Source organism: Sapajus apella, unplaced genomic scaffold (genome assembly GCF_009761245.1).
Source record: "Sapajus apella isolate SASKATOON/1434 unplaced genomic scaffold, GSC_monkey_1.0 scaffold124, whole genome shotgun sequence".
NCBI lineage: Eukaryota > Metazoa > Chordata > Mammalia > Primates > Cebidae > Sapajus > Sapajus apella.
Genome location: NW_022437064.1, coordinates 3246872 through 3269420, shown reverse-complemented (window position 1 = coordinate 3269420; position 22549 = coordinate 3246872). Strand labels below are relative to the sequence as shown.

The 22549-nt window shown below is 35.6% G+C and overlaps 2 protein-coding genes across 2 annotated transcripts in view; one reads left to right on the top strand and one right to left on the bottom strand.

Moving 5' to 3' along the window:
• DAPP1 (dual adaptor of phosphotyrosine and 3-phosphoinositides 1) overlaps positions 1 to 5197 on the top strand; it is a 53358-nt gene extending 48161 nt beyond the window's left edge. The window contains exons 8-9 of the mRNA XM_032261533.1: positions 1649 to 1736; positions 3718 to 5197. Of these exons, the coding sequence (XP_032117424.1) occupies positions 1649 to 1736; positions 3718 to 3786 (157 nt within the window). The 3' untranslated portion in view covers positions 3787 to 5197. The remainder of the gene's footprint in view (positions 1 to 1648; positions 1737 to 3717) is intronic.
• Positions 5198 to 10854: 5657 nt separating this feature from the next.
• Positions 10855 to 22549, bottom strand: part of LAMTOR3 (late endosomal/lysosomal adaptor, MAPK and MTOR activator 3) — a 14109-nt gene continuing 2414 nt past the window's right edge. The window contains exons 3-7 of the mRNA XM_032261532.1: positions 21694 to 21728; positions 17010 to 17068; positions 15151 to 15284; positions 13686 to 13749; positions 10855 to 11720 (exon numbers count right to left, since the gene is read on the bottom strand). Coding sequence (XP_032117423.1) covers positions 11647 to 11720; positions 13686 to 13749; positions 15151 to 15284; positions 17010 to 17068; positions 21694 to 21728 — 366 coding nt within the window. The 3' untranslated portion in view covers positions 10855 to 11646. The remainder of the gene's footprint in view (positions 11721 to 13685; positions 13750 to 15150; positions 15285 to 17009; positions 17069 to 21693; positions 21729 to 22549) is intronic.

Here is a 22549-nt window from a genome sequence, read left to right as displayed (position 1 = left end):
TAAGTGGAAAAACATATGTCTATATTCCCTCCATCAGCAGTTATTAATATATCTTGCCATATTTGCTTTATCCCAGCCTATCCACTTTTTTTTCTGAACGAATTGAAAGTAAATTGCAGACATCATGGCACTTTACCCCTAAAGACTTGAGTCTGTGTCTCCTAAGAATAAAATATCACATATAGGACTACAATATCATTATTACACTTGAGGAAATTAATGTTAATTCTATAATATCAGCTGAGAATTGATGTCTTTTTAAAATTTGCATGGACATGCCCTATGAGCTAGAAGAGCTTTATTTTTCTCATATATCCAAAAATGAGGAGGCAAGCAGCTGTGCTGACAAGGTCAGGTCCAGGTTCTCTATAGTTCTCTTGAGCTTTTCTCATGCTGGCTACTTCATAATTCAAGTGGCTACTACACCTGTAGGTCTCATGTTTTCAACAAAGTACAAAGAAAGATGAAGGGATGGGATCAGCTGTGTCTGTCCCTTTTATCAGGAAAACCAATGTTTCTCCAGAAACTTCCCTACGAAATTGTCCCTTGTATGTCATTGGCCAAGACCAGGTTCCATGGCCATCCCCAGCAGCTGATCATAATTGGCTTAAACCAATTAGGATTTATTGCTTGGGGTTCTGTTAGCGAGAGAAATGAAAAATTATCTGTATTAATAGGCAATTAATAATGTCTCACATAGGGAGTGCCAAACGCTGACAATTTCAGAAACCAGTTTTCGAGTAAATGCACTATATCACTCCCTCCCCACCATTGTCCACTCACCCCTCCACTAGATCTCACATCAAGGTATTACATTCTTTGCACAGGGATTTAGCTCTTACCTATTCAACATTAATTGCTGGTATCAACAAACTATACTGCTTAGGCTTTAAGATATAGAAACCCTTCTGAAGGCTTTTTTTCCACAAAAAAATATTTTTGGTATTTTGCATCTCAACTGTAAGTACAAGAAGTAAGAAGTATGTTCGATATGTAATTTAGGGCTGACGTTATCACTTACATAATTTTAACCAGGTAATCAGAGACAGTCAAATGTAAAATCACTATATATCCAGGAAAAATATTTTGTGCCAGTAGAAAAGTTCATATTCTCTGCAGCAGATACTGACTCTTGGCCAGAGATGGAAGAAATAACTAATTGAGTTTTATTGTCTTTCTACTGTCCCAGTAGTTGAAATTACCTACAACTACAGAAGGCAGTTCTCCTCATTGAAGCAAGTTAATACAAATGAGTTCTTTTTAGCAAACTTCTCCATCTTGCTTGTTCTTTGAATCACAGCACAGGTTCTAATCCCTTTGAGAGATCAGCTGAATAAGCACCTACTAGAGTTAGCCTAAGACATGAACCACAAAAGGATCTAGGGGTGTCCTGAAGATGTTTCTTTCTTCTTCAAAGTCTTATTCAAGTATGTAAATCTGACCTGGAGTAATAATATGAATCTACAACTTCCTTAACATTTCTGCAGTTTGCTGGCAGGAATAGGTCCATATATACCGGCTCTTCAAGTTACTTACCTGGATCCTTTACCAATTCTTTTTTCCCTTGTAATACTTTAATGAGTGTTCTACTAATATATATACAGCTCATCATCTGCAATGCCTTAGGTTCTTTCTTCTGTCCTATTAGCTTGGTATTTCCATTCAGGACATTTTATCTCTGTGCAAAGACTGGAGTAGAAGCTGATGAGTGGATCAAGATATTACGCTGGAAATTGGTGAGTTTCTTAAGGCTTCAGATGTCTAATCTTGAGAAATAACACGATGATGTCAAACATATTTCTAACGAAAGAATCAGACTAGCTCCAGGAATCAAAGAGATGACTCAATGTCTACTTTCAGCCTTGTGGAACAATCTGTTAATTCTTCTGGGACATGAGAAGAGATACAGACATTCTTTCTTTTGTAAAAAGGAAAGAATTAAGCTGTATTTGGGTCTTAGCTGTAGAGCCTTAGCCTAATATCCACCTATCAGACTTCCTTTAAAATCTGTCAGTTAGTTTAGTTTTGTCTGGAGGGGGACATTTAGGACCAGAAGGTCTGACAGAGGAAAGTTGACATATTTCTCTAGTTGAAAAGCCTTTTAAATTGTTAGAGAAGAAAGCTTGCCAGAGGAACTTAGCTTAGTTTTGAGTATAAGCATCACTTTGTGCAGGTCAAGGACAAAGGCTGGTTTATTTTATCTACTCTCTTTAATCTCCCATGGACTGAATACTTATAAAACTTGACTAGTCTTCTACGTGTTTTTCATATGCTTGCAAGTTAGTGAGTTGTTAGCCAAGAACTTTTCCTTAAAGCTGACTAAAATTTCCTATAAATATCATCTTGAAAGTTTTGATTTTTTTTTTTTTTTTTGAGACAGAGTCTTGCTCTGTTGCCCGGGCTGGAGTGCAGTGGTATGAACTTGGCTCAGTGCAACTTTTGACTCTTGGGTTCAAGCAATTTTTGTGCCTCAGCCTCCTGAGTAGCTGGGATTACAGGAGCCTGCCACCACACCCGGCTAATTTTTGTATTTTTAATAGAGATGGGGTTTCACCATTTTGGCCGGGATGGTCTTAAACTCCTGAACTCAAGTGATCCACTGGCCTCAGCCTCCCAAAGTGCTGGGATTACAGATTTGAGCCACTGCACCTGGCTAGATTATTTCAAACATAAAACATTTTTCTTAATTATTCTTTGTGAAATTGTCTGATATATATACGAAAATCCTTTCCTAGATACTGAGACTTTTGCTTTCAGTTATCTTTCCAGTTTGAAATTCAAATAAATATGCCACTCATTTTTTAATTGTTTCAATGTATTTATTATTCAGCGAGGAATAATTTGTCTTGTGAAACCTTTGCTCAGATATGAATTAGTTACTTATTCTTTCTATTTTTAATTATCAAAGTAACACAAAATCATGATACAAAATTATAGAAAAACATATCAAGTACACACACCTTTAGACTTATCTCTGTACAAATAAATATTTAAAAGAAAAATTTAATCATTTGCTAGAAGTAAAAACCAAAATGATGTACCACTACATACCCTCAGAATGGATACAATGAAGACTGCCAATATCAAGTATTAGCATGAATGTGAAGGAACTAGAACTCTTCTACATTGCTGGAGGGAATGAAAATGTGTACAGCTACTTTTACAATTGCTTGGCAGTTTCTCCTAAAACTATACATATGCTTACACTGTAATTCAGCATTTTCACACTTAGGTGTATGCCTAAGAGAAATGAGTGCATATATCCACTAAAAAAATGTTACAATAATGTCCTTAGGATCTTTATTGATAATATACAAAATACAAACAAAAAAAATCACTTGCTAGTGTTCTATATCTGCTCACCTCACTTAACACTATGAACATTTTTGCATATTACTAATGTTAATCTATATCTTCCTTTTGACTCATTGACTTATTGGTCTAATACTTACAGTAATCTATTAAATGGATTACTGTAAGTATTAGACCAATTCTCAATTTGTACATGTTTTAGCAATCGCTTTACAATATGTGCCCTGAAAAAAATACAGAAACTTTTTCTGGACACCTGATAATTATAGTTGGGGGCGGGCACATAATTAACTTACAGTTGTATGATATCCTTACTAATAAACGTGCCTTATTTAATATCTGTTAGAAGCCAGGGTTCATTAAAATCACTCAATAATGGATATATATGTGTGTACTTTATTACAGTCACAAATAAGAAAACAGCTCAACCAAGGGGAAGGCACAATACGATCTCGGTCATTCATCTTCAAATAGATCTTTCTTGCCAAGGAATGCTCTGGCCCAGGAGCAAGGTGGAATGTTCCCTGATGCTGTGATCTGCAGCAGTCTTCAAACGAAAACTAAGGATCTTCTTTTAAAAACAAATCAGAAGCAGATGCTGATTGGGACCCATATACCATGTTGCTGACTCACGGAAAACTGCTGCCCTTCCAAGATGTTTGCCAACTCCTTGAGAATACTGAAGCAGTCACTATTCTGACAGAAAGTGCTTAATCCACCACTCTTAGGTCTGCTCACTCTTAGAACACACAATGTAAGAGGAAGGTTTTTTGTTTTCACTCATTGTGGTCCCAAGCCAATTGACACTAGTTACCTAGAGTCCCACTCTGAGTCACGGTCAGCCTGTCTGAGACCCAGGTTGTGCTATTAACCAGGAAGAAAACAGGTACTTGGGGGCTTAGAAGACTTCTGCAGCCTTTATATTGTGATAGCAAACATCAAATATTTTCAGGAAAGAGGTTTTTTTTTTCCCTCTGTTATGCAAAAAACAAAACATTTCCAAAACTAAAATGGAAAATGCTTGTGGTATTTATTTTCTCTTTTTAAAATGTTCAGAAATTTGGTGGGTCCTTTGCTTCTAATAATGAAACTGTGAGAGCTAAATGTCCTATGGGTGATTAGGTAGTATAATAAAGGTAAATGAAAGCACAATTTTTAAAACATTATTTTCACCCTTTTTGTGGTAAATGTTTTAAAGAGTGAGAAAACATAAATTAAAGAAGGGTGATAAAGTAGTAGATAACTTTTTGTTTAATAATAATTATTGTTATTACAGCAATAATAATAGAGCACTTGTAAGCACTAAGTTATCTTTATCCAACATTTCTCCAAATGGACTGAAAGAAACTTCACGAGGAAAATGTATTATAACAATTCCTTTCCCAGAATTGGTTGTATAGAGTTGGTCCAAGAGATGTAAGAAGAATCTTGCATTGTTCCCTAAGCATCCCGGGCCTTATTAAAGAGCAATTTTCATTTCCAGTTGGGGGAGTAACACTAAAGCTACATGAAATACGTAATAATATGTAATAATATGTTACAAAGCTTTTTCAAACTAGAATAGGGAGACAAATAGAAGAATGAGATACTAGTGTCCACAGCTCACTGGTAGACTCTAACCCCGTCTATTATCTTTTTTAATACTATTTTTGTTTAGAAAGAAGTTTGAAAGGGGATAAAAATGCTTGAAGAGCCGGGAGTAAAAAGATGATGGTGCAAAGCTGTGATATACACTGCTATTGCAGTCCAAAGGGATACCTTTCTAAAGAAGTTTCTTAAACATCTGAGACTCAGAAATTACATGAAATTTTTGAATATTTCAACAACATTTTTAATGTATTTTTAAATGTTTGTTATATGGGATAAAGCAAATGTCGAATTAAAATATATTGTGTCAGCTGGGCGTGGTGGCTGATGACTGTAATCCCAACACTATGGGACGCCAAGGTGGGTGGATCACGAGGTCAGGAAATCGAGATCATTCTGGCCAACAAGGTGAAACCCCGTCTGTACTAAAAATACAAAAATTAGCTGGGCATGGCGGCACATGCCTGTAATCCCAGCTACTCAGGAGGCGGAGGCAGCAGAATCGCTTCAACTTGGGAGGTAGAGGTTGCAGTGAGCTGAGATCATTCCACTAAACTCCAGCCTGGCGACAGAGCTAGACTCCATCTATAAAATAAGAAACAAAAAGTACTGTGTTGCTTGCAAAGTAAAAAGTTACTGGCCGGGTGCAGCGCCTCACACCTGTAATTCCAGCACTTTGGGAGGCCGAGGCAGGCAGATCACTGAGGTCAGGAGTTCAAGGCCAGTCCGGCCAACATGGTAAAACCCCATCTCTACTAAAAATACCAAAATTAGCTGGGCACGGTGGCAGATGCCTGTAATCCCAGATACTCAGGAAGCTGAGGCAGGAGAATTGCTTGAACCCTGGAGGCGGAGGTTGCAGTGAACTAAGCTCGCGCCACTGCACTCCAGCCTGGGTGACAGAGGCTCCATCTCAAAAAAAAACCAAAAAACCGGAAGTTACAAATGAATCCTCATGGATATGTATGGTTTTATGTTTGTTTTCTTAGAAACAAGCATGTTTCTTTGTGTGGGTAATAACTGTGTTTTACTATGTTTACCTTGTATAAAACATAACCTGTTTATTTATATTCTTTGGTTCTGTTTATTAAAACAGATTTTGCTATGCTTGTACTATTTTGCTATTAAAATAAATTTTTAATATTTGTAAAAGAAATACACAACGGATTAATATCATAAATGGCAATGAAGAATTCACTTCAGTTAGACTATCAGCCACAAAGGATTGGAAGTCGAAGAAATAGCCCAAGCCCTCAAGGAGTTCTTAGTTGAATATGGAGAAAACAATAAACATATATATATGAGATGGTATGTAGCAGTAAATAAGATGATTACTGTAAGACAAGTACACAAAGCTATATGATGGAGCGCGTGCTTCAACAGGGATGAAACAATTTGTTGGAGGGTTTTGATATGAAAAGGGCGAGCTAACGTGTACCTGCTATGTAATTAGTACTAGGCTAGGTGTTTTGCCTGCCCTCAGCAGTCCTGCAAAGAAATGATTCTAACTGCTAAGTGGAGCCTGTGAGGATTCCTCAGCGATTTCTCCAAGTCCAAACAGAGGGAGGATGTTTTGTGCCAATGGCAGATCAGAGCAGGGGAATATGGGAGAAAAGAGAGTGGGATATCTGCATTAGGCCCTGTCTATGGGGCCTAAGACACAGCCAAAAGTATTAGCAGTTATTCTCAGAATTCCCTCTGGGAAAATCCTGGCCCACAGGAGCATTTCTAGGGAAGGCTAATACAGATGGTCCCTGACTTATGATGGTTTGATTTAGGATTGTTCAACTTCACAATGGGTTTGAGTATTAAATGTATTTTCTCCTTATGACATCTTTGACTTAAAATGAGTTTATTGGGATGGAACCCCATTGTAAGTCAAGGAACATCTGTACTGTTTCTGGGGCAAACCTTCCCCCTGTGCCAGAATGCCTGGACATCAGAGCACCTGGTGAGGTAGGTTCCTTCTTTTCCCAACCACATGATATACAAGAGAGTGGGTTCCTCTCTCCATACCTCTCACGAGTGCTTGGCATGAAGGTCAGGGCATTACACTGTGTCCCTGTTTCAGGCAAAAAGCAAGAGAACTACTATATGTAGAAGATCAATTCTACTTCCCTCCCTCTCCATTACTTTAGATCCACTGCAGCAAATTCATGTTTCTACCAAACTCTTCCTAGCCAAGTAGACTACATAGCAGGGTGCCAGGCTGAGTCTATGGTCTGCTATGAATTCAGGCTGTCTGGCCATGATTTCAAGCAGAGTTTCTTAAACCATCTGTGGCAAAGGATCTGATTTTCTTCCTTTCATTTTTGTAAATTTATAATCTATCACAGATGGGGATTTTGCAAACTTCAGTAAATTCTTAGAAAAATCAAGTAAAAAAATACAAATATTACAATCCCAGTTTTTAAGCACTTAAAACTGGCATTTCTTTACTTATCTTGCTACCAAACAGTGTGCACAACAGCCCAGTCTGTGGACCACATTGTGAGTAGCACAGGTCTCCTGACTGGCAGGTAAAAGGAAATAAGAGCCTTCTTGAGAAAGAAATCACCTGAACAGAGAAACGGTTGAGGCGCACCTGTTTTGTTGATGGAATATGGGCATCACTATAGGGGAAAGGTGATTCAAGCACATTCATAACTGTTACTCTGCCCCTCCTCAGCAAAATCTAAAGGAGCTTTCACCAGAGTCTCTAGTGCACAATGAGGTTGCAAGTTGTGTCACATTTACAGCTGTGAAAAAAGATGGCACCCTTGGCCTTAAGCAAGGGTTGTACAACCTTGTAGACAATAGCAGCCACAACCTGACTTAGCAGTAGCAACAATGGCCAGGCTTGAGGGGGAAAAAAAAAAACCACCACAGCACTCCAGCCTAAGTGACAGAGCAAGACTATCCACCCCCCCCCCCCCAAAAAAAAAAAAAGCATACGGGTGCGAGTAGGAGTGGACTGTGAAGGTTAGGTTATGTGTCAACTTGCCTAGGACACATTGCCTAGTTATTAAAACATGAATCCAGGTACTGCGTCGATGTAGTCTGGAGATGTACTTAACATTTATAATCCCTTAAATTTAAGTAAAAGAGAGAATCCTCCACAATGTGGGTGAGACTCATCCAGTCAACCAAAGGCTTTAAGAGAAAATCTAAGATTTCCAAGAGGAAAAACTTTTGCTCCCAAACTGCAGTCTCAGCTCCTACCTGAAACTTTCCAATCTTCTGGCCTGTCCCACAGATTTTAGGCTTGCCAGTCCCACAATCACATAAGCCATTTCCTTGAAATAAACACACATATATCCAACCGGTTCTGCTCCTTTGGAGAGCCCTGATAGAGACAGCTTTCTTCCCCAAATAGCCCATTTTATTGTTTGCCGAAATATTTTATTTCTAATTTTATTATTTTTGAACAGTTAAAAACTCAAAAGCACAGTGAAGTTTACAATGAAAATACTCACTCCTGGGATCCTTATCTCTCAGGTATCTAGTTCCACCCCTTGGAGACTACCAATGTGATCAGGTTTTTCCATGTATGTCTTCAGAGACAGTCTACCATATACAAACAAATATGAATGCACATATATTTTTTCTTCTTATACATAAATTATAGCATGCCACACAGTTTCACACCATGCTTTTCTCAATAAACATTATTTTGCCTTAGAGATCTTTTCATCTCAGTACCTAAAGCACTTCATTCCTTTTCCAATGGGCAAATGAAATCTGTTTCACCAATCCTCTATAATTTATTACCTCAAGTGAGACCTTGAGAGTGAAAGGAGCACTATTAATAATTATACCAAGAACAGCAGGTATAAACTGGTAGTGTTCAAAAAGCCAGAGCACACGGTTATCATGTGCTACTAGAGCACATGATGATATTTAGGTTGCTTCCAATTCTTTGATAGTACCAAGTTGCAAAGAATATACTTGTAAAAACATCCTTTTCCACATCTATGTGCTGTGTTTGGTCGAATAAATTTCTAGAAGTGGAATTACAGGGCAAAAGGTTATGTATGTGAATTTAAAAGTTTTACAGAGACTGCCGATTGCTGTACATAAAGAGTATAACAAGTTACACTTCTGTTAGCAGGGCACAGAAAATGCCTGCCCTAATTATTGGATAAGCCTTTTCCCATTGACTTACGATGCCATCTTTTTAACAGTGTTTTAAGCCCTTACATGTTATGTACTGAAGTCTCTTTCTGGGTGAGTACATACTACGGATATCTAGTTCTGCATTTAGTTCTGTACTACCTTTCAAAACTAGTTAATTTAGTTTTATATTACCCTTTCAAAAATTTTCTTAGTGATTTTTACCTATTTTTCCAGATAACTATGGGATAGTTTATCTATTATACCACTTATAAATTTTAACAGTGGCAGTATTCAACATGTAAAGGTTAAGTAGCTCCATTTATTATCATTTCTTTTTCTAGGATTTTTAGATATACAATTATTACCTGCAAATAGAAATTTGGCCACCTCATTCCTAAGACATTGTTTCATGCACCATTGTACTGGCAAAAATTTCCTGAACACTATTAAATAATAATCCAGATAATGGGAATTCTGGATTTTAATGGGTACATCTAATATTTCATAATTAACTAGTCATGTGTTGCTTAACAATGTAGATACATTTTGAGACATGTGTTTTTAGGTGATTTCATTATGTGAACATCAGACTCTACTGAAGGAACCCCAGATGGTAAAGCCTACTACTACATACCTAGGCTATATGGTAGAGCCTGCTGTTCTGTCCACCCTTGTATGTGGTCCATCATTGACTGAAACATCATTATATAGTACACAGCTGTATTTATAGCTCTTTGAGGAAAAGCATTATATCTCTTGCCTCTGTATTATCTGCAAAGGCTATTTTCTTGCACATTTTAGGTGCCCCTAGTCTGTGGTTCTACACCATCCTATGTTATAGCTTTATCACAGCACTTTCTATACCTGCTTTCTTTACTGAACTGTAAGTTCTTTAAAGGAAGGTATCACAAGTTAATCTTATATTTACACTGGAAGGAGGGAGGAAGGATGGAAGGAAAAAAAAGCAGCACATGGCCAGGTGTGGTGGCTCACACCTGTAATCCTAGCATTCTGGGAGGCCAAAGCAGGCGCACGAATCACTTGAGTTCAGGAGTTCAAGACCAGCCTGGCCAACATGGTGAAACCCTGTCTCTACTAAAAATACAAAAAGTTGCCAAGGCCGATGGTGTATGTGTGATACTTCAGCTACATGGGAGAATGAGGCATGAGAATAGCCTGAATCCAGGAGGCAGAGGTTGCAATGAGCCAAGATCATGCCACCACTGCACTCCTGCCTGGGCAACACAGCAAGACTCTGTCTCTAAACAAACAAACAAAGAAAGCAGCACAGTGCCTGGCTAATTGCCTCACAGCACAATTCTAGGGATAACAATCACACATATTCTATGTGAAAGGCAATCCCAGAGCAAAGAAATATGATGTGATGTGAATAGTGCTGCATAGCTAGAATTGTGCAGTGTGATGGCTCTGCTGACTGGCACGCAGCTGCTCAATGCATATGTTCTGAACTATTCCAGAGAAAAATTGACTGCCAAAGAACCTATGAAGAAATTAACACCTCTGAATGATAGACTGTATTCCTGAACATAAATGGCATATTCTAGCACTGTAGTACCTCTTTCATGGAGATTAAATTAGGCTCATGCCTGAGGTTTTTTGGTTTCTTTTCTTTTTTGAGATGGAATCTCACTCTTTTGTCCAGGCTGGAGTGCAGTGGGGCAATCTCAGCTCATTGCAACCTGAGGTTTCTTTTCTACTTGACAGTTTATACTACAGTAAAACAATCTCCAAACTAATACCTATAAAAAACATTATTTATTCACGTGGATGAAAGAGTAAATTATGTTTAGACTTTTGGAAAAAGTCTGAACAAAAAAAGGACCTATATACTGCTCAAACTGTATTTTTAAAAATACTATTTTATTTATACTCACATATGAAAAAAATGGCTATACTATCATGTTTACATACATGCTAACATTGGAAACAGAATTCAAAAACGAATTGTATTTAAATTTTATAAGAACACACAAACATTAAAACACTGATTGGTTACAGAAAGCAGTTTGAGGAAAAACCATTAGCTATAATTTTCATTTTCATTAAAGAGCAGCACCCTCTGAGAATAATCAGACCAATTAGTAATATTCATCTATACTGTAAAATAATATATACAAAGTAAAGTTAGTGATTGTACTGATTTTATTACTTTTACTAAGCCATTTTATGTTCCTTACACTCAATGCAAAGAAATAAAACATAATTTGAAGAAAAATATGTCCTTACTATTATTCACAATAAAAAGTTGGCTTCATTCTGCAAGCCTGGGCATATTATACAATAGGGAGCACGTAACGACTGAAGTGGATTGATGTACCAGTTTGATTCTGATCCACCGAATAGAATCTCATCCATATTTGGTGACCCGGCTAACTCCATGGGAGCTGTGATAGACTGAATCATTTCTGTGGTATCCCCAGATCTCACTAAATAAGAAAAGACCCTACACCAGAAAATATAGCAATCGATCTGTCTATAAATTACATCTATATGCTAGCTCTTTAGTATAAGTTGGAAAAAGGGGCCCTTTCTTGAGCACATGGAAACAAGTATTATTGTAGTCTAAAGACTGCTGGATTGATACTGTGTTGTTATAATAAAGATAAGGTGCACATTGCAACCACTGTCAGATTAAGAAACTTCCACAACTTGTCTCAATTCTTCAAATAATGGAGCAAGTTCTTTTTCTAGGCTGACAATTAGTCCTAAAATAAAGAGATTAAGAAAATTACATACTAGAAAAATGTTCCTTAAAGTCTGAAACTTAAATTTCCTCTTGCCCAAAAAATATAGTTACCAGAAGTAAGTCATTTATTTCCCATAACTAAAACAAAATATGGATTAAATATCCCTTATCCGAAACGCCTGGTACCAGAAGTGTTTTGAATTTTGGAATATTTGTATAATACCCACTAGTTCAGCATCCCCAACTCAAACATCTCAAATCTGAAATGCTCCAGTGAGCATTTTCTTTGAATGCCATATTGGTGCTCAGAAAGTTTCAGATTTTAGAATGTTTCAGAATCCAGATTTTTGGATTAGGGGATGTTCAACCTGTACTATAACCCTAAATAATGTAATCAAAAATTCCACATTCATTAACAAGTTTATTTTCAGCATCTAATATTAAAGTAAATGAATGAAAAATGCTTATATATTAGGAAATACAGAATAAATTATATCCACTACAATTTGTTGGAGTTTTGAAAGGAAAATCTTAATTCATACCTTACTGCTTCAAAAATCTGCATTTACTCAGAAAGAATATATATATTTTTTATTATATAAGGCATACTTTTGTCTCTGAGCAAATTTTAACAGATTATATCAAAAGATAGGTAAATAGGCTGCTTCCATATTGAAAAAAGGAAATCAGAAATGTATTTTTATAAATTCAATAAAGCTAAGACATTAACAAATATTTCAAATAAAAAAGTTTAAAAATAAATGGTAGAATACAAAACACACTGGAGTTCAATGATGAACCTGGGAGATAAACATCTAGAAATCAGCATATCTAGCTTCTCTTTAGTTTACTAGAGTCAAGGCCTATGTACCTCAGACAGAGCCTATTTTATGTTCAAACAAAAAAGATCTTTCTCTGTCTTACAGAATATAAAAAGCCTCTGGACTCTCAAGGAAAGGGTCCAAATACTAAAATATTGTTCTGAACATTATCATAATATATAAGAACTGGTGACTTTGTACGTGATGACTGGTGATTTATCAAAATTGAGGTTAAGTATACTTAAAATATTAACACCATTACTATCCTATATAATTCAGAAAGCGTTTTTACATATAGTAATTTACAGATTCCTAAAATGTTTTGAAATGAAAGATATAATAAATCATCAAATCTAAACATCTCATTCTAAAAATGAGGTATCTAAGAGCAAGCTTCAGTGACATAGCTAGAAGAACTTGCTAAGCTTAGGAGGAAAACAAACAAACAAACAAAAATACATGACAATTCTCAACAGGAATCCAATCTAAAGGAGACAGACCTTTTTAAAAAAAAAATCCTTCTTTATCCAAAATGAAGTAAAAAAAATTACAACCAAGTGAATAGTCATTATTTTGCACACAAATACAATGGAATTTTACTATTCTCTATAAAGAGTACAGCTTCCTAACATTTGTTCTCAAATTCTTCAGTTCTCAAGAAGAATGAGACTATGTTCATCCTGTTCATGCTCTTTAAATTCTCAATCACATTCATTTTGCCCATTAGGTAAAAGTTTAAAAATTCTAATTTAATAGATTGGTCTATAACTTATCCTTGATCATTTTAATGTGTTTTGTTGGTTATCTTCACCTTCTTTGTTTTCTTAAACTGCTGTAATGGGAGCAAGACGTAGCACTCAAGATAACATTTAATTTTCCTTTCTGTCTCACAAAAAAAATCACTTACCCACACACTGTCTTATTTGAACTAGAAAATAACACTGTAAGATGGAGAAAGCATGTATTATCTCCATTATACACATATGGAAACCAGGATTCAGAGAAATCACTTTTCTCAAGACACAGAAAAAAGATAGTGAAACAGGGCCACAAGTTCAAGGTTTTTGATCTAAATCTATGATTCCTCTTAAATTAAGGTATGGTAATTAAATTAATTTGTTAAATTAAGAATTAAAAGTGATATTGAAGGTAATTATACACACCTGTATTGGCACTGCTGCTGGCTATGAAACTCACCACCAAAGGTAAACGATTAAATTGAACCACCTAAAAAGTAAATAAAAGCCGAATAATATGCTTCATCGTGAAAAGGTAGTATAGCTCAATTAAAATGTCTTAATCTTTCAAAAACTTTAAAATGGTCAATGTTTTAGCCCAACATCGTGGTATTACATTATGAAATGTAAAGGAGCTTCATATTTCAATGAATATTTCCATAAAACAGAATTAGTGATAATCTCTTAGAGACAATAATACCATTTAACCTGGAAAGTTTTTCAGGTGAACCGTGGCTTCATCTTTTTATCTCTAAAGCCCAGCAGAATGTCAATTACATCATAAGGACTTATGTAGTTGTTAATAAAATGGATAAATGCAGTATTTCTCAGTCACTCAAGAAGTTTTATCTTCATGATATTTTCTAGCTCCTGGGTATTACTGTAATTTAAATTAAACTTAAAGTAACTTTAAATCAACTAACTTAAAAAAAAACAACAACTTAGTTTCAACCTAATCCTTATTGATGAAATTAAAGGTCAGATGGTTTGTTTATCTTTTTCCTAATACACATTAAAACACATAACTTTGTAAAAGATGGGCCTGGTGCAGTGGCTCATGTCTGTAATCCCAGCACTTTGGGTGAGGTGGGTGGCTCACTTGAGGCCAGGAGTTCCAGACGAGCCTGGCGAACATGGTGAAACCCTATCTCTACTAAAACTACAAAAATTAGCCAGGCCTGGTGGCACATGCCTGTAATCCCAGTTACCTGAGGGGCTGAGGCATGAAAATCACTTGAACCTGGGAGGTGGGGGTTGCAGTGGGCTGAGATGGTATCACTGTACTACTCCAGCATGGGCGACAGAGCCAGACTTTGTCTTGAGGCGGGGAGAGAAAGAGTAACTTAACATCAACTGATTAGGAAACACTGCTCTAAAGCACAAGGAATTAATTTAGTCTTAAGAAAATGCAGCTGGAGATCAAGAGGTAAGCAAAAACTAACTTCTTTCCCACAAATAGTAACCTCATTTATTATATATATATATATTTCAAACAAATGAAAGAATTAGCAGCAAGAGCAAATTTAATAAATGTTCATGGAAAGTTTTTTAAAATCTGTTACTACAACAAAAAAAAGTGTGTCATCTGAGAAAACACAGTTGTCTAGCTAAGGGCACCATCTACTGGAGGTAACAGTGATCTGGTATATACTCTTTTTAGGATGACATGTACCGTATTAAATCACTTAATTACTTTCCCAAAGTAATTATTTTCTGGTACAAAATGTGAAGAAAATCACTACAGTTTAACACAATCAATTTGAAGGCTAAAATTTTACAATTTCATTCTCTTCAAAACTAAAATTGAGAACTATAACATAAGCTATTTTATATACAAAAGGCACAAAAATGACAACCGAAATCAGCAAATCATTTGATAATATGAACTTACCTGGTAGGTGTTATAGTAACAGATGATACTTTTATTTTTTGAAAGTCCAAGTTTGCTCCCTTGGTCTGTTGCAAGGGCAAAAGTGGATAAGAAACCAGGTCGCAAAGCATGCTCTGGAGCATTATCATTGGCCACTAGAAAAATAAGTGATTTAAATAAAAATTGCACAGAGGATATGGTAGAGAGTTTTACAGCGCTTTTTTTTTTTTTACATAAACTTCTTAAAAACTGAGCACAAAGGTTATGTTTCACAATATTCAAAATCATATCACTAATTGTGTCTCATCACTAATCAGAAAAAATTGCTCAATCAAAAAGTTCATTTATCACAAGAGAAGAAATGCTGACTCACAATTTTTAAAAAAAATTTTAAAAGAAAACTAAATGTTTATATTTTCTTGATATCTACCTTAAAACATAGATTAATCAAGTACATTTAACTGGTTATCTCAGGACTAGGCTAGAATAAACTAACGAAAAAAATTACAAAACTTCTGCTCTTGTAAAACGCATAGCAGCAGTCTCTCTCATAGATATTAACAATCTGCAGCTGCTACCTGTTTTATGTTTCTCTCACTCATTAAAAGGTCTGCATGGAGTTTGTTGTATTAATGAGTGCAGGATTCAATCAAGGCTTTAACACAGAGATCTTCATGAAGAACAATAGAGCTGGAAAATCTGAGATTATTTTGTTCAAATCCCTCATTACAGAATTAAGAGAAGGCAAGTAATCTGTCCACAGTCATTCAACTTTTATAGTAAGTTCAAAAGCACACTGGATCACACATCAGGAGATGATGGGTTCTATTACTGTTTTGTTACTGACTCATGTCCAACTTTGGACTTCAATGTACTCTTTGCACTTTACCACTTTCACTTATAAAATGAAGGAACTAAATTAGTTGACTTCTATACCTCCTTTCATTTTTGAAGTCTAAAATTATCTGATATAAATGACAACTCCAGGTGGAAAATAAATTGTAAACAAAATATACAGAACATTATCCAATCTTTAATTTTTGATAAAGCCATTAGTGTCCCAATACAACTAGGAACATCCATTCTCATCATACCATAAAATAGGAATAGTAAAAAATGTCTGAATCCATACTGACCCTCTGTGACATCATGTTTACTTATCCAAATACACGGGTATTATCCTAAAACAACTAGCAATTTGATAAAATGTGTGCATGTGTATACATATATATATGTAAGAGTGTGTGTATATCTAGCTGCATACATGCTCACTCTCATCACTTAGATTTACTAATGGTTTACCTTACAATGTAAATTTTTTTTTTTTTTTTTTTTTTTTTTTGAGATGGAGACTTGCTCTGTCACCAGTCTGCAGTGCAGTGGTGCAATCCTGGCTCACTGCAACCTCCACCTCCTGGGTTCAAGCAATTCTTCTGCCTCAGCCTCCCAAGTAGCTAGGACCACAGACACGTGCCACCACGCCTGGCTAATTTTTTTGTATTTTTAGTAGAGACGAGATTTCACTATATGGTCTCGACCTCTTGACCTCGTGATCCACCTGCCTCAGCCTCCCAAAGTGCTGGGATTACAGGCGTGAGCCACCACGCCCAGCCTATGATGTAATGTTTTTAATGGGAAACGGGTCTGTGATGAATCCACGCTTAAACTCTAGATGTTAACATGATACATGTGAGATATAATACACTGTAGGTTTAAATTCAGCCTTCGACATATAAAAGCAAACACTTCCCCCAAAACTAAGACCATTTCCTAAATTTACTAAATTTTTACATGTTTGCCTTCTACACTACTCAGATGTAAATATACACATTTTTAGTCAAAAGCAAAGATGACATTTGCATTTAAATGCTCAGTTTTACCTTTAATAACGGGTACTCCATCTCTATCTGACACAACAATAGCATGGAGCCCTTCAACACTAGAAAAAGAAAAAAGTTAGAATATAAAATATTTCATTTTCTCAAACTATGAACCTCAAAGACATATGATAATTCTCATGTATTTTCTGACAAACCACAGGACCTCATTTATTGATATCCTATGTTCCTATGTTTGCCAAAATTCTCCTACAAATGGAATCAATGTGTATTATGGAAATGTTTATAATCTTTACAAATTCATGCAGTTTATTAATAAGAATCTAAGACATAGATAACTCTCCATTAAAACTGCTCATGAATGATCATTCCATGGTTTACAAAAGGATGAAAGATTATCAGCAGTGGTTATAGTGACAAAAAGCCTTTTTCCTTTTTCATTCATGTAAATATCAAATGACCAGTATTTGTGGCACTTAATACTTTGATACTATGAAAAACAGAAATAGGCACAATCACGGCCTTCACATGGTTTCCAGTCTAAAAAGTGAGTGTGTCATCAATTAAATGATCTCAAAATAGCCATTGTAAAACTAAAACTGGTGGCAAGTGTTGTTAAAAAGTTCACAGGGGTATGAGAACCTAGAAAAGAGGAGGGAAGGCTTTCCTGGAGGCAGTAAGATCTCAGCTGAGATGTTACGGTGCTAAGTGAAAAGAAGTGGAAAAACCATTCCAGGCTGAAGAAACAGGGCAAAAAGAATGAAGGCCATGCAGAAATCCTTTCAGTCATGCTTACGTAAGAAGCAGTAAGTAGAATGGTCAAGCTATAGCTCTAAAGTTAGAAATACCTGGGTTCCAGTCTAGGCTCTGCTCCTTATTGTTTGTGCTACCTTGGGCTAGTTATGAAACCTTTCTAAGTCTCAGATTAACAATATGAAAATGGGAATTGTACTTACCTGGATATTGTGAAATTTAATAACATAAGGCATGTAAAGAGTGGGCTGGCACATAATTCAAAATATCATTTATTAACTAACACCAATGGTGTCAACTGTGCACACTGACACTGACATAATTTATCACTAAAGTTTAAGTATTAAATTATCAGTGAGAATCCCTGGGAAATTAGCAATTAAGAAATACATACAGTAGAGCACAAAAGTACAGTGTTAAAAAATATAAGGTGATACTCCTCAACTTTCAACAATTACATGAAACCCTTTCATTATAACACAAAACTTATAGTTCAGTAACTATGTTATGGTATCTATAATCTGCAACTCAGAGATATGTTCAATGTCCCTACAGCAAACTGGAATTATCTATTTTTGTGTCAATTTTAATGTATTAACTAAGGAGTAAGGAATATTCATATTAACCTAATGTTCAAATATTCACATTAAATTTTTAAAAATCCTATTGTCAAAAACTTTTAAGTCAGAGAAGTGTTATTAAATGTGAGTGCAAATGTTACAAAATCATTTGTCTTCCTTACATTAAAAATCAGAATGAAATAATTTTATAAATGACTTTTATGCTATTTTTATTTCTCCTATTGGCATGATTCCCTATTCATTCAATCCTAAACTTATTTATGGATTAAAATATATCTATAACATTAATACATAAAATAGGCCAGGTACTGTGGCTCATGCCTGTAATCCCAGCACTTTGGGAGGTCAAGGCAAGCAGATCACCTGAGGTCAGGAGTTTGAGACCAGCCTGGCCAACATGGTGAAACCCTGTCTTTACTAAAACTACAAAAATTAGCTAGGCATGTGGTGCTTGTCTGTAATCCCAGCTACTCGGGAGGCTAAGGTAGGAGAATTGCTTGAACCTGGGAAGTGGAGATTGCAGTGAACCAAGATTGTGCCACTGCACTCCAGCCTGGGTGACAGAGCGAGATTCTGTCTCAAAAAAAAAAAAAAAAGAAAAAAAAAAAGATTAATACATAAAACAAATAGTCTTCTAAGTTAAAAACCAGACTATATAAAACATATCCCACAGATATTTGTACATATGCAAATTATTTTGTGCAGTTACCAAAGCAACATCATTTGAAATAGTAAAATATTACAAACCCAACCATCCATTAAGAAGGACAAGATAAGTTATGATATATACATACAAAGGAATACTCTGCAGCCATAAGAGGAAGTCTCTATGTCCCGGGAGAGGTTAATCTCAAAGTTGCATTCTTAAGTCAAAAAATACAGTTTAGAACAGTATATAAAAGAAGCAATAAACTATGTTCCAAAATATGCAGGCACATGTGTATGTTGTGTGTATAAATATGTGTATATACATGTCTGCTCATAGGTACCTAAAATCTGTCTGTAGGTAAAGGTGGGTACCTCTGCGGGGGGAACTGCATGTGGCTGGAGAAGAGGGATGGGCAGCTTCTCATCTGTGTTCCTCAGTACTCTTGAACCTGAACTTTATGAATGTACTACCTACCCTCAAAATAAACAAGTTAAAAAACAGGTAGAAGAGTACCACAAAAATGTTTTCAAAACTTAGTGCCACCACAGGTAGCTTCTTTTTTTAAATTTCCATGGAAATTACTCTAAACACAACTAATGTACCAAAAGAGAAGGTAGAAATAAAAGGACTTTATTTTTGATGGATTTCACAGAGAAAAGAATTCAAGAAACTAGAAAAATTACTTACACTCTTAACTATATACTTTGAGAAATCAGGTCACAAATATAAAAGCTGTTTTCAATTCTACATACAGTACACAAAGAGTAATATGAATAGATTTTACTAATAATTAAAAATAACTGTGGCTCAGGAAGAGATACTATACTTTTAGAAGAAATGAATTTTATGGAATATTCTGAAGAAATCTAAACCTTAAGCTTACTAAAACCACCATTTTTTCTAACAACAAATGTTGCATTACTAATCAAAGACATCGTATTTAGTTTTATACACGATTATGAAATATCTGGTTATTTTAAAACATACAAAGTGAGATTATTAAAGCCTGAGACTGCTCTGGGTCACAACCAGATTTTAAAATGCAAATCCAAGAAGGAAATTTTGCAGAGAATTCAAAAAATGCACAAAAACACACATTCCATTAGTGTCTGTAGCTGGCTGACTTGGTTACTGAGAGGCACTGAGGTACAACAGTTGCATGGATCCACGGCTCTGAAGCCAGGATGCCTGCATCCAAACCCATACATCTAGCAACAAATCAAAGAGTATATTCTACTATTCTTTACGAACGTTCAAAACATTATTATTTCTTCATTATTATTGTTCTTGGATGTAGTAAGCATACTTTCAAGAAATGATTATTATGAGTCGAACTTGCCTTTCTTCATTATAAAAAAAAAAAGACAGAGACAGTATTAATACCTTTCCTGCCATTATGAAAGATTTTCATAAAGCTTTTAACGAATATCCTTTAACTGAATTTATCTCTTGGATAAGCACAACCACCGGATATTTTCCCTTTTGTTAAAAGATAAAAGACATCGGAATTCAGAGAAAAACAAGCATTTACTTTCCAACTATTTTTGATCAACATTAGAACTACTCAGTAATATAATAAATACTTTTTCTATTATTCTCTAATTCCTTTATATAGACAGCTTCACCATACCCAGTGTCACACACTATTATGATTTTCAGAGTATACCTAATAGTTAAAATGAGATCCCCACTGTCTGAAATATTTTTGTTACTTGTAATCACAGACCATGTAATTAGCGTCAATTATTGCTTTATTTATTAGATCTCTAGGTGAATAATGAGTATCTTTCTCGTGGCTTTACAACTTAAGAATATTCAATGCAATTTTGCTGTTTCTTCAGTAAGAGATGCTAACACTCAAAAGAAGACTGAAAACCACTAAGACTTCTAAGTGAATTAACTATGCACTATTAACTATTTCATCATACCACCAGTGTAGTGAGGCATCTCTCCATTCCAATTTGAGCACCTTTCAATTATGGTAAGGTAACTACAGAAAAATACAGAATGCTCTCATTTTGCACAGTTCCAGTATGCACATTTTAGTTACTATAGTTGAGTTAAATAACGCCACCCCCTGCAGAAGAGCACAGGTCAAATTTTAGTTAGCATGGCATAATACCTGAATAACTGCATAAAGTATAAACTTTTTCTAACTCTTTAGTCCACAATCCCTGCATAGAAAATTATGTAATTAACAGATGCACAGTGTGATTAGTAACCAGCCACATCATTTCTTTCAAAGTCTGTTGATGGCTGGTCACTGTGCATCTGTCATGCAGTTCATGTAGAGATAGCAAAGCATGTAGTTTTGTACCTCCTTGTCTCCTGAAGATAAAGTATGTGACATTTAAAAAAAGAGATAATCAAAAGAGGGAACTGGTCAACAAAGACGAAATACAGCAAAGAAATGAAAAGTAATAATGCTGGAAGTGAATTTCAAATAGAAAGTATAGAAAGTAAACAGTTACAGAAGAAATAGATGACCAAGAGGATGCTGACACAATCGCTATTAGATTCTAGATACACCACCAGAGAACTCAGTGAAGGCAAACTTACTGACATAAATGAGCAAAGTGGTTGTGATGAAAATTTTCCAGAAGACATGATGCTGGCAAAAAATATTCACATTAAAGGAAATCTCAGAGATGCTTCACAACATGGAAAATACAAAGGCAGAATACTTCACAAAATAACATATGGCATACAGAATTTATTCAGTAACAAATTAAAAATTTCTTACCTTGGTAACTTTTTATACAAAAATCGCTTTAGGTCCTGTAAGAAAATATTAAAAAATCAAAGTTATAATAATATGCCTTCCACTGTTTTCTAGATCCTGTCCTATCCAAATTTCAGGGACCTTATCATTCATAACAGTTTTTGCTTGTATTTTATCTTTCTCTGTCTGATTTTGATGTTTACTAATCATGCAACTTGGAGTAAGTTAACTAACCTTTTTTCTCTAAGCCTATTTCATTATTTGTTGAATAGGGCTAATATAGAATCTACATCATAACAGTGTTGTTAAAAGTTCATTGAGAAGATGCATATATCAGCATACCTAGAAATGGGAAACACAAATACATTTTAGCCATAAAATTACATCATGATTTCATACTAGTATTTTACATCCTGCTGCTATTGTATTCACTTGAGAAGACATTATAAACATCTTTTCATGTTCAAACCAGACTTTCCATCATCATATTAATGGTCTTGGGCAAGCTGATATGACTTCCGTAAGACTGTTGCCTCACATGACTATTACATCATAAAAATAGGCCTTCGGGCCAGGCTTGGTAACTGACGCCTGTAATCCCAGCACTTTGGGAGGCCGAGGTGAGTGGATCACCTGAGGTCAGGAGTTTGAGACCAGCCTGGCCAATATGATGAAATCTGGTCTCTACTAAAAATACAAAAATTAGCTGGGTGTGGTGGCACATGCCTGTAATCCCAGCTACTCGGGAGGCTGAGGCAGGAGAATCGCTTGAACCCAGGAGGCAGAGGTTACAGTGAGCCGAGAATGTGCCACTGCACTCCAGCTTGGGGGACTGAGACTCCATCTCAAAAAAAAAAAAAAAAAAAAAAAAAAAAAA